Genomic DNA, 13,557 nt, shown 5'->3' on the forward strand with positions numbered 1-13,557 from the left:
ACCGGCTTTTTTTCTTATGGGCCGGAGTGACAATATTGCCCTGTCTCACCACGTGACTTTTAACTCTTGCCTCTGAAGAGAGCTGATCAATTAGCCTGTAGCCTAATCTAGTGCATACAAAAACTCCCTATTTTTGTCAGATTTGGATAACTTCCAAATGTAGCTAATTTCCACTAGACCTGCATGTTCTCTAAATGTTTAACATTTTAGGGAAAGACTAATATTTTTGATGTAGATATCTAAGATTTACAGGGGAAGAAACTGTATAATAATCTATTTGGTTAGCGCTACATTTTAAAGAACATTTGTACAAATACATACAAAGGCGCATTTGATTTGATTCTCCTCTTCACCACTAGATGGCACAAACACTTGCCGCAGCACTTTCCTAAACTACCGCGTTTTTAGGATGCACATGTGGCTGAACCTTGACACAAGCGCGGGCAGTGAAGCAAATGCTAAATTGATCTAATTTTTATTGTTTAATTTTTTTTATATAGATTTAAGTAGCAAATGAGAATTGCTAAAGTTATTGAATAGGCAATGTAAAGTAGACTAACCATTTTCTATTTTGTACTTGTAAACATTCTTAGCTCTATAGAGTCCTCTCTCTGTATTTTTCGGTATTTCATACTTGCAAGCAGTTTTGCAGAATAAAATTATGACAATGGAATTAAAATGTGGAAGGGCGATTCAGCGTGTGGCATCCTTTACATCTACACACAAACCCATGATGGTCACACACTCCAACCACATATGTTAAGTAGCTTAACGAATGACACTCCCAGCCTATAACAGGTCGAGGGGCTGACCCAACGGTAACACTCTCATAAAGAGAAAACACAAATTAACTAGTAAAGCATAGACTACTATAACAGTATACACACACTTGAAAGCGTTTAAAGCATGCAAGCACTAAACTGATGAATAAACAAGTGACATCTGTGACTAATGTAAAGCGACAAAACAAGCGCACAAACAGCTCAAGCGTTTTTGCTAAGGCTGGGAATAAATGCTCCAATCAAAGCAGCCGAGCCAGTGCATTAGAACAGAGTACCCGACCTATTCTATAGGTCTAGAGTAGGTCGGGTCTACCGTAAGCATTTCTAGTCTGTAAACCACACAGCTCACAGAGAAGGTGGCCAGTGGTTGCAAAAAGCTATATACAGATCATCTTACATATCCTGCATAAACAAAACATGTGGTGCAAAAAAGGGAATCTCAAGGTTGTTAAATCTAGCAGAGGTGTTCTAAGAAAACCAACCAACAAATGTCCTGAATCGACATCCCTTTATTCAAAGCCCATGAAGAGACAAGTCTCATCTTTAGAAGCATATGCCAACGTTGGATTGTCTCATTGGATTCTACAATCCAATGAGACAAACGCAGCGGCAGACCTTCACAGTAACCTCTGAAACAGACAAACAGCTGCTTTGACAGCTAAAATGACTAGACCTGTCCACATGCGCATGCAAAGCGCAAACAGGGCATAAAGGATGTGGGACAGACATGGTCTCCTGAGGAGCAAACGCTTGAGCTTTATAACCTGTGCTCTAAACGGCGTAGACAATACTTTGAGCACATATCTACGCCTGGGTGTAAGCCCATACAAGCATTGTCAGTAGACAGAGCATGTAAATCACCCAATCCTTTCCCACACACCAGAGCAAATAAAAGTGCCGTCTAGAATGAGAGGACTCCATAGCATGCAGCGGTTCAAAAGGTGGCTCGAAAAGTACGCTAGCACCAAAGACAAATCCAGGCAGGCACCAGGTTAGTCGTCTCACTCCTCTCAGAAACCCTGCCACCAAACTGTGTTACAAGTACACAAAAAAGTATTACCTATTCTGTGCGACAATCAATGGGCGAGTGAAAAACTGAAATGGCAGCCACATACACCCTTTAGAGTGGATTGTGTGCCCCCATTATCCAAACAGTCCTGTAGAAACAACATAATAACAGACATAGCTGTTCGATGGGTCCTCATTTTCCCCCTTACACCAGGATACGAAGACTTTCCATTTTAAAAGCATAAAGGCGTCAACGGGGCTCTCGACCCTTTTTGGCACATTCAATGCCTACTCCTCGCACTGACCTGCCAGACATGCAGGTCCTATAGCACTGGTCTGGGGTGCAATATAGTGCCCATCGCTTGAGACAGCAGGTGTCCCATAACAGTATTAGCCATGGGGGAGCCACCAGATGTTCCCCTAGTTCTGGAAACCATGGCTGGTTAGGCCAGTTCGGCGCAACCAGCAGCACAGACTCATTTTCTAGAGGCTACATCCTCAATCTAGATGATTTAGAGCCTGTTTGGAAAAGTGGGCGTCGAATTGTTCACCTGGGTGAAGAATGCGATTTGCTAGCTGTTCTTTTCACTGGTGAGGGCTCCCCTAAAAAGGGATGCTTTATCAACTGGCAAGGGAACAGTTGGGTGAAACACAGCAAGGTGAACTCTTTTGCTCGCCGGCTCACTGTCTACGTTGTAAGATGGTCTCCTCCTCAGACGAATCCCATCAAGAACACGGCTAAAGCTCAGGGACTGGCTTACTTGGGTGGAGACCCTGGTTCCGGGTCCTTCCTCGAGCCGGATGAAGCTGCATGGGTGATCTGTCCTGGTGCTTAGATGAACGCTGCGCAGAGGAGGATCTCGAAGGCACTGGAGGAGCTGCAGCCCTTTTAGGCAGAAAATTACTCTTTGGCTTCAAGGAACTTCTCCGAAAAAGAACCCACAGCGTCACCAAAGACGTCATGGGGGCTTATGAGCGTGTCCAGTAACTGCACCTTCTCTGAGTTCCTCATCTCCATCAGTGTCAGTCATAAGTTAAGCTGAAGGACCACCAGGCTGCCCATACAGTACTCAATCGTGCTCAGCACAGTGCTCAGCGATGGAGATTACTTTTACCCACAAGTGGTCCTTGACGGGTGGCGGTTTGTTGTATCCCGTCGAATGAAGAGAGGAGATGCAATCCCGCTGTCTGGGCTCGGCCGAGTAGGGGAAGTGCCAGGGCCGTGAGATCTCATCCTGGACTTAGAAGCATGTCCATCCTGCTCTTTGCTGGCTGCTCCAGAGGTGACCAGTTGAGGCCCAGGTCCTTAATGGTCCCTGTGAGAATTTTCAACTGCTCCTCATCGATTGCCAAGGCTTTTCAGTCACCTCACTACAAGGAGGCCTACTGCACGTGGCTGCCTCGTACTTTCCTTCTGAGGCTCGATGGCAACGGAAGGCGGAGACGAGGAGGCAGCCTGTACACAGTACAGGATGGTAGAACTCCTTCCACGGAGGATTCTGACCATAATTTTCTCATAGAAAGAACAGTCAGGCCTATCCAGTACTGCCTCTGTATTAGCACAGCCCAAGCAGAAAATACACGCAATCATGCGCGTCGGGGAGCTCAATAGAACCACTGCACGCACAACACTCCTTGATAGACATTGTGTCTGCTGGATCTTCACTGCACGCACAACACTCCTTGGTGGACATTGTGTCTCTGCTGGATCTTCACTGCACGCACAACACTCCTTGGTGGACATTGTGTCTCTGCTGGATCGTAGAAGGGGAATGGCAAGGGAATGCTGAGTCCTCTAATGGCGCTTTTCCATTACCAGTACCAGCTCGACTCGCCTCGTCTCGGCTCGGCTCGCGTTTCGCTCCGTTTTTCATTGCAGATAGTACCTCCGCAATAGTACCTGGTCGTCATAGCGACGCGACACACACCCGCTACCCACACACACAGAACAATGGAGGAAATTGAGTGTATGCTGTTTTACATAATATTAGTAATGGGTATATCACGCAATCTCTGGCAAAACTATTTAAAAATACCGGGGTTATTCAGGATACTCAGTCTGGCGCGTGCAATGATGTTGCAGTGAATAGTGACGATTCTCTCTGACCAATCAGCAGTCTGCCGTGTGTCACGTCATATTTTAGTATCGCCTCAGCTCGCTTACTACCTCGCCGGAGGTGATACGAAAAAAAGTACCTGGAAGCAGGTACCGGTACAACTTTTACACAGTGGAAAACCAAACAAAGGCGAGTCGAGGCGAGGCGAAGTGAGCCGAGGCGAGCTGGTACTGTGTAGTTGAAAAGCGCCATTAGAGTGTCGTCAACAGCAAGAAGCAATCCAATGCTTGTTTTTTGAAGGAGAAAGATTCTGAGGCAATGTCAATGAGCGCTAAGCTATAGTGAATGGCTCCACTCCTCACTTGTATGATCAATCGCAATTGGCCAGTAATTTTTAGGCTTTGGTAATCAGGCTTTGGTATTCGAGGGAGGAGGGGGTGCCCTATAGCATTAGCATGCAATGTCGAGAGACCGACTCAAAAAGATAATGGGGAGATATCACTCTGAAATTTGAAAAACCCACTCTTAGCTGCAGGCAAAATCAAACTCTAATTCCATTCATCATTTTTTTTCTAACATACTTTATTGTTCATTCAACACCCAATTTAAGTTCATGCAAAATCAGACCACGCATGACTAACTATTTATTTAATTAGTTCCATTATGGAATGTGCTTATGTATGTCAAAGTTGGTGTTTGAATTGCCTTTTTAACTCTGCATGTGGGGATGCAGGTGCAGGAGAGCACAAAAATAAAACTAATGAGGCTTCACTTACTTTTCAAAGCCCCGCCATGAGCCTCAGATGTTGTTTTTCCCTCCCCTGGTAAGCCTCTTGGAAGGCTCATAGCTTTGTCACTGCATCAACCTACAATGTTTATGTAATCTTTGTTAAAGAAAGAAAAACATATTCACTAACTCATATGCCCAGATGAATGATGCATCTCCTCCACGTACATAGATGATATTATTTTACATGCAAATGTCATGGGTGTATGGGTTAACTCCAAGAAAGTCACAACTTGCATCCCATTACCTCACCTGATCAAAATTTGACCACAAGTTAATGTAAAATCAATGGGATGATGGGCTGGAAGTTTTTACCAATTAGATTAACATCAGTAAACATCAATTGTTTAATCTAAACACAAACGTAAATAACATTGACAAAGACTAACAAATACTGCAACAAATGTACTGCTAATTTAATTATATAGGCTTAACAACTCATTAGATAATTTATTAATGTTAACTAATAAGACCTTATTGTGAAGTCTGACTGACTTATGTCACATGGAAGGGTTTATTTTTATTTATAATTAGAAAAATTAAAGCAAAACGTTCTGAAGCAATGTATATGCTATTTATGTTCTTGCATCTCTTAATAATAATTATAACAAACAAATTTGCAATTCTTCAAGGTAGAAACATAAAATTGGGCTTTATTTGTGTTTTGTTAGAAAAAACATAATTTATTGTTACCAAATCTAGCACAAACATTGCTTGTCTCACAATAAATAGAAGTGAATATGTTAATACAGTCTTCCATTAGTAGAACATGGAGAAACGATCTCAGCAAGACTTTTACATAGACCTTTTGGTTCTTATCTGTGTATCTGCTATAATCTGGGACCGCATGCCTCTTTAAATTCAAACCAGATTTTGAGTGAAGTCTTGCTGGGAGCCTCAGCAGGAAAAACCCACTGGCCTCACTAGAACAATTATATTGGTTATTCCAAACCACAACCATTCTTTGTTTACTTCTCTTTTGAGTTTGATGGGGCTGTGGTGGATGATCTAACACTTAAATAGACTGCGATACAAGTTCAATACAGTAGTAATAGGCTATCTGAGGATCTGGGTTTGTGATTTCCCTAAGAATAAATCTGTGCAGTGTAATATGATGTAAAGGTGTGTCAGTGAGTGTATCATTATCAAAGGGTGGTGTATGCATCTCATTATTGCACATTCCCTCTGAAATACAACACAGAACCAACAAGAAACCACCCTTTTAAAATCCATAACTGCACACTCAAACCATGACCTCACTGAAAAGGTCAACTCCAAAGCACACTTGAATGTTTGAGGAGAGGACGTGCAACACAAAGTTATGTCAGATCAATCTCTATTATGGTTTTAGGAAGCTGCCTAAATATGATTATCCTTTCTGAGCAGTTTATGTGATTTAATGTGTGTCTGATAGTAAAAATCCCTATAGTCCTCAACATGTAACATCCTCTGATGTCAATAGAGCAGGCCCGGGTCTGGGGGTGCTTGAGGCTGCTAAGCACCATCAAACGAAAGCAAGTGCACCCTCAGTTGATACTGTAATGATATTGACGAAACAGATTTGGCAAACGCTCCAGCATGTATTTGTGTTTGCGGCGTCTGGAGAACATTGTTTCTTTTTACAACGTGTTTTTGCAATGGTGTGCAATGTAGCAAATCACAGACATATTTGTTGGTCTCTGGAACACAATGGCCAATCAGAGATGTTTCATTTAGGCCTGGGACCCACTACACGATTTTCAAATCTTACTTGATTTTAAAACTGGGGGAGTTTTAACATTGTAAAAATTCTATTCCAATTATTTGTAAAAGTAATGACTTGTAACTATTCTTAATTTTTTCACTATATAATTTGCTATTCTTGTTATGGTGGAGCCATTTACACATCCACACTTTATAGAGCAGCCTTAGAGAAGCACCCTCAGTGATTTGATTCTGGAGCCTGAGCTTGACAAATTTATAAACAAACAGACTAAATATTAATCATAACTTTCTGTCCAAGAAAAAGAAAGTCATAAAGAGTTGGAACGATCCACTAATTTTTAGAAGTGTTTTTGCGCCATCATGTGGCAACAATTTTTTTCAATTAAAAATTATGAAACTTTTAATACGTTTTCATTACTTTCTGAATGGCATTAAAGGTCCACATAAATCATGACACTTGAGAGGGTTTTTTATCAAATATACAAAGTAAATGTCTAAAACCAAAAAAAATCTTAACTTTACATATCCAAACTGCTTTCAGATGATGTCTAAAGTAGGCTAGGCCTAAATGTGTTCTATAGGACATTTAATCATTTGATGCTGGAAAGATACCTCTAAAAGAAAAAGAACACTAAGCATGAAAGAGCTGCATATGGATTTTGATCTGCTTTGCTGAAATTACAGTAATAGGAGAAAATGCATGCATTGGGGGTAAAAAGATAATTTAATTACTTGAGATTCTTGAGGAATGCATGCACAAAACAAGAAATCTTACCAGGTTTTGCTTGTGAAATTGAGTCTTAATCTTATTTTTCAGCATTCTATAATAATACTTTTGAAATATGCAAATACAAATTACAATTTGTAATATTTTTCAGTGATTAAGAATTAACTTATGAAGTGCCACACAAGTGAGGAAGAGTACAAATGGGGTGACTGTGTGATTGGACTTTGGCCTATTACAGCAATCTTGCTTGACACACACCCCCAAACTCAAAAAATCAAGTTAATCATTACTTTGTGGGGAAATTGCATGAATTAGAAATAGCTTCTCTTCACAATGTAAAAAAAATGCTGCCTTAAATTTAAGTAGCCTACAATCAACTTGACAGTTGAAGTTGAAAATTGCTTAACTTATTTTGATGAGATGAAAGTAAATCATATGCAGTCATGACCATTTTTTACAGATTCTTGACAGTGTTAGAGTATAGCTCCTTCTCGCTCTCATCCCTCCACCATATCTCAGGCAAATTCCTCATGACATGCAAGTTTTTCTCAGCTTCTGCCATTTGTCTTTGATCTTGACATCAATAACAGCATAGCAGCACGTAATTAGATAAACGAAGAAGACAGCCACAACATGGTAACCTAATTTTAGGTGTCGCAAGAACATTGTACTACTGACCCCTGGAGGGCGGAGCATAAACACAGAACATATGAGGATTAGACGCGGACGAATCGCTCTTGGACACTTCACAGCCAAAATGCCACTGGAGTTGTACCTCGATCTGCATTCCCAGCCATGCCGCTCAGTCTTCCTATTTGCCAAGATAAATAAAATTCCTTTTGAATTCAAATCCGTGGATTTATCTGCAGGTGATTTACATTTTTGCTTTAATTTAGCTGTTTTATGAATTTGTGGACTGCAATATTGATGCAAGCTGTATTTAGGTTGATGTACAGTGAATATTTTTTACTTATCAGCAATTAATTTAATTTAGATGCTTCCACATGAAGCACATTTTTTGGTTAATATCTTGCATGCAAAAGTATTTGGTTTCAGTGATATAGATTTGTATGTTCTGCATTATAGGCATCAATACAATATCTTGTTTTGTTTTTTTCTCTGTGCACAAAGGTGAACAATATGGAGCTGAATTTGGCAAGGTCAGCATTATAAGGAAAGTTCCTGTTCTCAAAGACGGCGATTTTATTCTCACAGAGAGGTATGTTGTTACCTTGATTTTTAACATGATACATGTTTAGATCTCCTAATACTAAGTAGCCTAAGTCTATATACTTTCTATATAGTACAGCTATACTGCAGTACTTGGCAGCGAATCATCACACTCCTGACCACTGGTATCCAGCCGATCTGCAGAAGCGTGCACGAGTCGACGAGTTTCTCTCCTGGCAGCACTCAAACATAAGAACTCATGGGTCAAAGGTCTTCTGGTTCAGGGTATAAGATTTGCTGTTTAAACATTAGATCACTTGTTGTGTCTGTGTGTACTGAGTAAATTGTGACTTTGTAACATCTCTTTTTGCTGATCTAGTCAAGTTTGCAACGGTCTCTATATGTAATATTTGACAAAATGCTTTTCTTAATCAGATGTTGGGCTGCAACTGACATTTTCCAACAATTCTAGGGGGTCATACCTGCGATCACAGGCGCCCCGGTGCCCAAAGAGAAGATGGATGCTGCCGTGGAGGACCTCAATGTGTCTCTGAAGACCTTTGAGGAGAAGTTTCTGCAGAGCAGACCCTTTATAATTGGAGAGAAAATATCTCTGGCTGATCTTGTAGCCATTGTGGAGATGATGCAGGTACATTCTGTACATTTGATTTCCTAATGCTTGACCTTATAACATGACATACTGACAATTCTGTTTGTGTGTTTTGAAGCCGGTCGGTACAGGTCTAGATGTGTTTCAAGACAGACCTGCTCTGAATGCCTGGAGAGACAGAGTGAAGAAGGAGATTGGTGTGGAAGTCTTCGATGAAGCCCATGAGGTTATAATGAATGTTGATACATTGCCTCAAACCTTTGAAAACAAAGGCTTACCTGAGTTTCTCAAACTAAAGATACAGAAAATGTTTAACTAAGTCTGTTCTGCATGGTCGAGTTTTATGTTTAAACTTTCAATTTTCATCAAGTTACTTTGCGGTAATATGGTGGACTAGATCAAAAATGGATTAGAAAATATGACTGTATTCAAAAACAAAATCAATAAATTCACTGTATTCAAAATAAAAACACTATATTAAAATGATACCTACATTTATTCGTTTATACAATACATTTATCACGCAAGACCAACTCGTATCTACTTAAATGGGGAAATACATAAATCTAAAAAACTTAGGCAAACTCACATTTCAAATCAGACATATACTGTCCCAAAAATGTTGTTTCTTATGCTCAAATAGAATTAAAAAGCGTAGATTTCAGGCTGGTTAAGCCAATGCGCATTTGCAATCCCAATCTTCTAACAGCAGTTGCAGTATTAATGAAATATGAGTCATATGAGTGAAACATGTTTGTATCTTTGGCCATGCTCTGTTGTTCACGAACAGTATTCATCCATTCAATCCATAGACATTTTATTGGGACATTTTTAACTACATTTAGATCAACAAGACAAAAATAACTTTTTCATTACTCTACAAGAACAATTTATTTGAATATTATATTAAATAAATACAAACTTGTTTCTAGTTATCACAACCCAGTTTCATGGGGAAATTACAATATTTAACAAGGTTGTACAAATGATATGAATTAAAGCACATTCACTCCAAGGATGATATAGCAGTAATGCTAAAGATATATGCCAAGTTTTTGTTTTCTATTTTTCTACCAATTGTTCTAAATTTAAAAGAATAGCAAAGTCCACACCACAACTAAAACGATAATGACACAGAGGAACAATATCGTTTGAATCACTTTAAAAAAAAAAAATCCAGCTGATAAAGGATAAAAACATTGACAGCCAATCAGAATTCATCTACCTTTAAAGAGGTTGAGCATTTAAAGTGGCAGATGACAAAACTGCAGTGCCTGCTTATAATAAACAGAATGTTGTTGTGCGTTGGTGTTGACGCAAATTTAGTTAAGAATATGCTTTTATCCAAAGCGACTAAATCAGAAAAAAACTACAGTGAGTGCTAGTTGTCTATGAATCAAGTCACCTGGTAAACAGTCCTTATCATATCAAACATCAACTGTCTCAACTGTCTGGCTTTTGCTAGATTGTTCCTGTGGCTTCCTACAACAGAACAGACTCCAGAGCTTGTCTTTTAGATGCCTGTTTGAAGCTGTCAGAAGTAAAGAAGTCATGCCACTGTAAAAACTAAAGGCACTGGCTAGAGTGTGGTAGGTGATAAATTCCCCGATTAACCTTATAATGATGAACAAAGACACAATAAATAGAGTGGACAGATAAACTCCCACCAGGGAGATGGTGATTTTGCACACCAGGAGGTACGAGTCAGATCCTTGCACCTGGGTCTTGTTCTTCTGGAGAGCCAGAGTGTGGGCGCACAGATGGACGACCATTCGGACAGAGGTCGGCAGCATGATCATCAGAGGGATCGGGCAGAGGAGACAGATGATAGCCGCTGCGTATGCATTTACGTCAATATCTATAGTGAAAGAGGGCTGCGGACAGGTCAAGTTAGCTATGTCTTTCACGTTGTAATTTTCATACATTTCACTTGAATATACAAGGTCAAGTGAGAACAGAGGAGTGAAAAACAAGAAGGAGAAAGAGCAGCTCAGCAGCACTGCAGCGTTGATCACAGAAGAGATTTTCCTCTTCAGTGTCTGGAAGCACTCAGAGGAAAAACTCACGACTTTGATGCAGTAGAAGAGACTCAGCCATGCAATGGCCCAGAAGCTGTTGAAGCTGCAAGTCATCATTAGATACATTTCAATCCGGATTGACAAAGGATATGGTGTGATGCACCACACTTGGGGATCCTGAAAAACACCCATCACCAATGAGAAGGTGGCGAGTACCAAGATAATGTTGCTGATGGAGATGACGTTTAGGATCAAACCCACAGTCTGAATGGTCCTGGTCTTCACTTGCTGTTGTATAGTGAAAATGAAGTTAAATAAGTTTCCAGAAACACCAACAAGCGCAAGTCCAACAAAAAAAAGAACGTGCCCGATTAAGGTCGCGATCATGATGTTCTCTTCAGAGAGCGAAACGCACAAACCAGAGTCCTGCACTGAAATGAGATCTGGAGAGATGCGCATTGTCTTGTAGAGAAACAGGGAATGAATATCATATGCAAATTTGCTTTGCGTGAGTGATTTAGAGCAGGCTTTGTTCAAAGCTGGAAACACAAATTAGGTAAAATGAGAGAAATGCACCATGTTCATTACAGTTCAGCTTACACAAAACAAAATGATAAAACAAGAGAATTTGAGAATTTATTATTCTGTCTTCATGCATGTCACTTCATGCAACTCATGCATGTCATTAACACACTGATATTTGTTTTCACATGTGAATGCAACAATCATTATTAAATGTTCATGTTATTACTGTTTGAAATTTGCCTATTCAAATCCTTGTTTGTTTGCTATTTAGATGTATGGCTACTTTAAATATATCTTATAAAATGTAGTCTGTAAAATTTTACTATTCAAATGTCATACATGTAGGGACTTGAGTTTTCCACTGTCAAAAACTCTTCATTGTCATTCTAGTAGGGACAATGGAATCATAGGGGATTATTGATTTTTCTATGCAGGGTGTTAAATAAGCTAAATTGGATTTGATATATACAATAGCAAGTTCAGTAACATTCATATAGGTCTGCAGTACCATTCATTTTTTAAAGGAGTTTTAAAAGAAATTATTCAGAAAAGGCGCATTAAATTGATGTGACAGTAAAAAGTGACCGTAAAGACATGTATAATGTTATAAACGATTTCTATCTTCTTTCCACAAAAAAATATTAAGCAGCACAAATGTTTTTAACATTGATGATATTTCTTATATTTCTTGAGCATCAAATTAGCATATTAGAATGATTTCTGAAGGATCATGTGACTTTGTCTTTAGAAAAGTCTTTAGAGATATAAATAAAATATATTAAAATAGAAAACAGTTATTTTACATTTTGCAATAGGCCTATTACTTATACATAATAATGGTATTTTTGTTTAGATAAATGCAGCCTGCATAAGAGACTTCTTTCAAAAACAATAATCTTACCAACAACTTTTGAACGGTAGTGTTGTTGAGAATATTATTTCATTATTCAATATTTTATTTTATTTTATTTTATTTTATTTATTTTTGGCAGAAATATCATATATTCATCAGGTTCTTTATTTTTTTGGGGCCACTGTGAATGGTAGTGTGAGATGAAAATGCAATAAAAATATATTAAAATATAAATTAAATTTTAATACATTTTGCATCTTACGTTTATTTATGTTAAAATGTAGTTTGTATATGAAAATGAAATTGAACGGAAATTAAATTAAATATAGAAATTAAATATAATTATATATATAAATAAATATATATATATATATTTTTTTTTTTTTTTTTTTTTTGGAGAATATATTTAAATTATCTTTAAAAACGGCGGCATACTTCCGAAATGAAAATGTAAATATAAATGACTTTTGTCTCTTGAAAAGTAAGGTGCTGGTCATATAATTAGAATATCATGAAAAAGTTTATTTAATTAAGTAATTCCATTCAAAAAGTGAAACTTGTATATTATATTCATTCATTACACACAGACTGATACAAATGTTTATTTCTTTTAATTTTGATTACTGATGAACTGATTAATTTGAAAACTAATGAAAATCCCAAATTCAGTATCTCAGAAAATTTGAATATTACTTAAGACCAATACAAAAAAAGGATTTTTAGAAATGCTGGCCAACTGAAAAGTATGAACATGAAAAGCATGAGCATGTACAGCACTCAATACTTAGTTGCGGCTCCTTTTGCCTGAATTACTGCCGCAATGGCGTGGCATGGAGTCGGTCAGTCTGTGGCACTGCTCAGGTGTTATGAGAGCCAGGTTGCTCTGATAGTGGCCTTCAGCTCTTCTGCAGTGTTGGGTCTGGCGTATCACATCTTCCTCTTCACAATACCCCATAGATTTTATGTAGGGTTAAGGTCAGGCGAGTTTGCTGGCCAATTAAGAACAGGGATACCATGGTCCTTAAACCAGGTACTGGTAGCTTTGGCACTGTGTGTGCAGGTGCCAAGTCCTGTTGGAAAATGAAATCTGTATCTCCATAAAGTTGGTCAGCAGCAGGAAGCATGAAGTGCTCTAAAACTTCCTGGTAGACGGCTGCGTTGACCTTGGACCTCAGAAAACACAGTGGACCAACACCAGCAGATGACATGGCACCCCAAACCATCACTGACTGTGGAAACTTTACACTGGACTTCAAGCAACGTGGATTCTGTGCCTCTCCTCTCTTCCTCCAGACTCTGGGACCTTGATTTCTATC

At 38.9% G+C, this 13,557-nt stretch overlaps 2 protein-coding genes across 2 annotated transcripts; one reads left to right on the plus strand and one right to left on the minus strand.

The window, feature by feature from the left end:
- The first annotated feature begins 7,759 nt into the window (after positions 1 to 7,759).
- Positions 7,760 to 9,331, plus strand: gstt1a (glutathione S-transferase theta 1a). The gene is made up of 5 exons (XM_079638794.1): positions 7,760 to 7,934; positions 8,197 to 8,284; positions 8,370 to 8,520; positions 8,708 to 8,884; positions 8,964 to 9,331. The coding sequence occupies exons 1-5, from the start codon at positions 7,775 to 7,777 to the stop codon at positions 9,162 to 9,164; spliced, it is 777 nt and encodes a 258-aa protein (XP_079494920.1). The 5' UTR covers positions 7,760 to 7,774; the 3' UTR covers positions 9,165 to 9,331.
- Positions 9,331 to 11,251, minus strand: LOC307012292 (taste receptor type 2 member 129-like). Its single transcript, XM_079638793.1, has one exon. It carries the CDS (start codon positions 11,248 to 11,250, stop codon positions 10,273 to 10,275), a length of 978 nt encoding a protein of 325 aa, XP_079494919.1. The 5' UTR covers position 11,251; the 3' UTR covers positions 9,331 to 10,272.
- Positions 11,252 to 13,557: the final 2,306 nt, after the last annotated feature.

The sequence above is a fragment of the Phoxinus phoxinus genome, assembly GCF_949152265.1.
Source record: "Phoxinus phoxinus genome assembly, chromosome: 15".
Classification (NCBI taxonomy): Eukaryota; Metazoa; Chordata; class Actinopteri; order Cypriniformes; family Leuciscidae; genus Phoxinus; species Phoxinus phoxinus.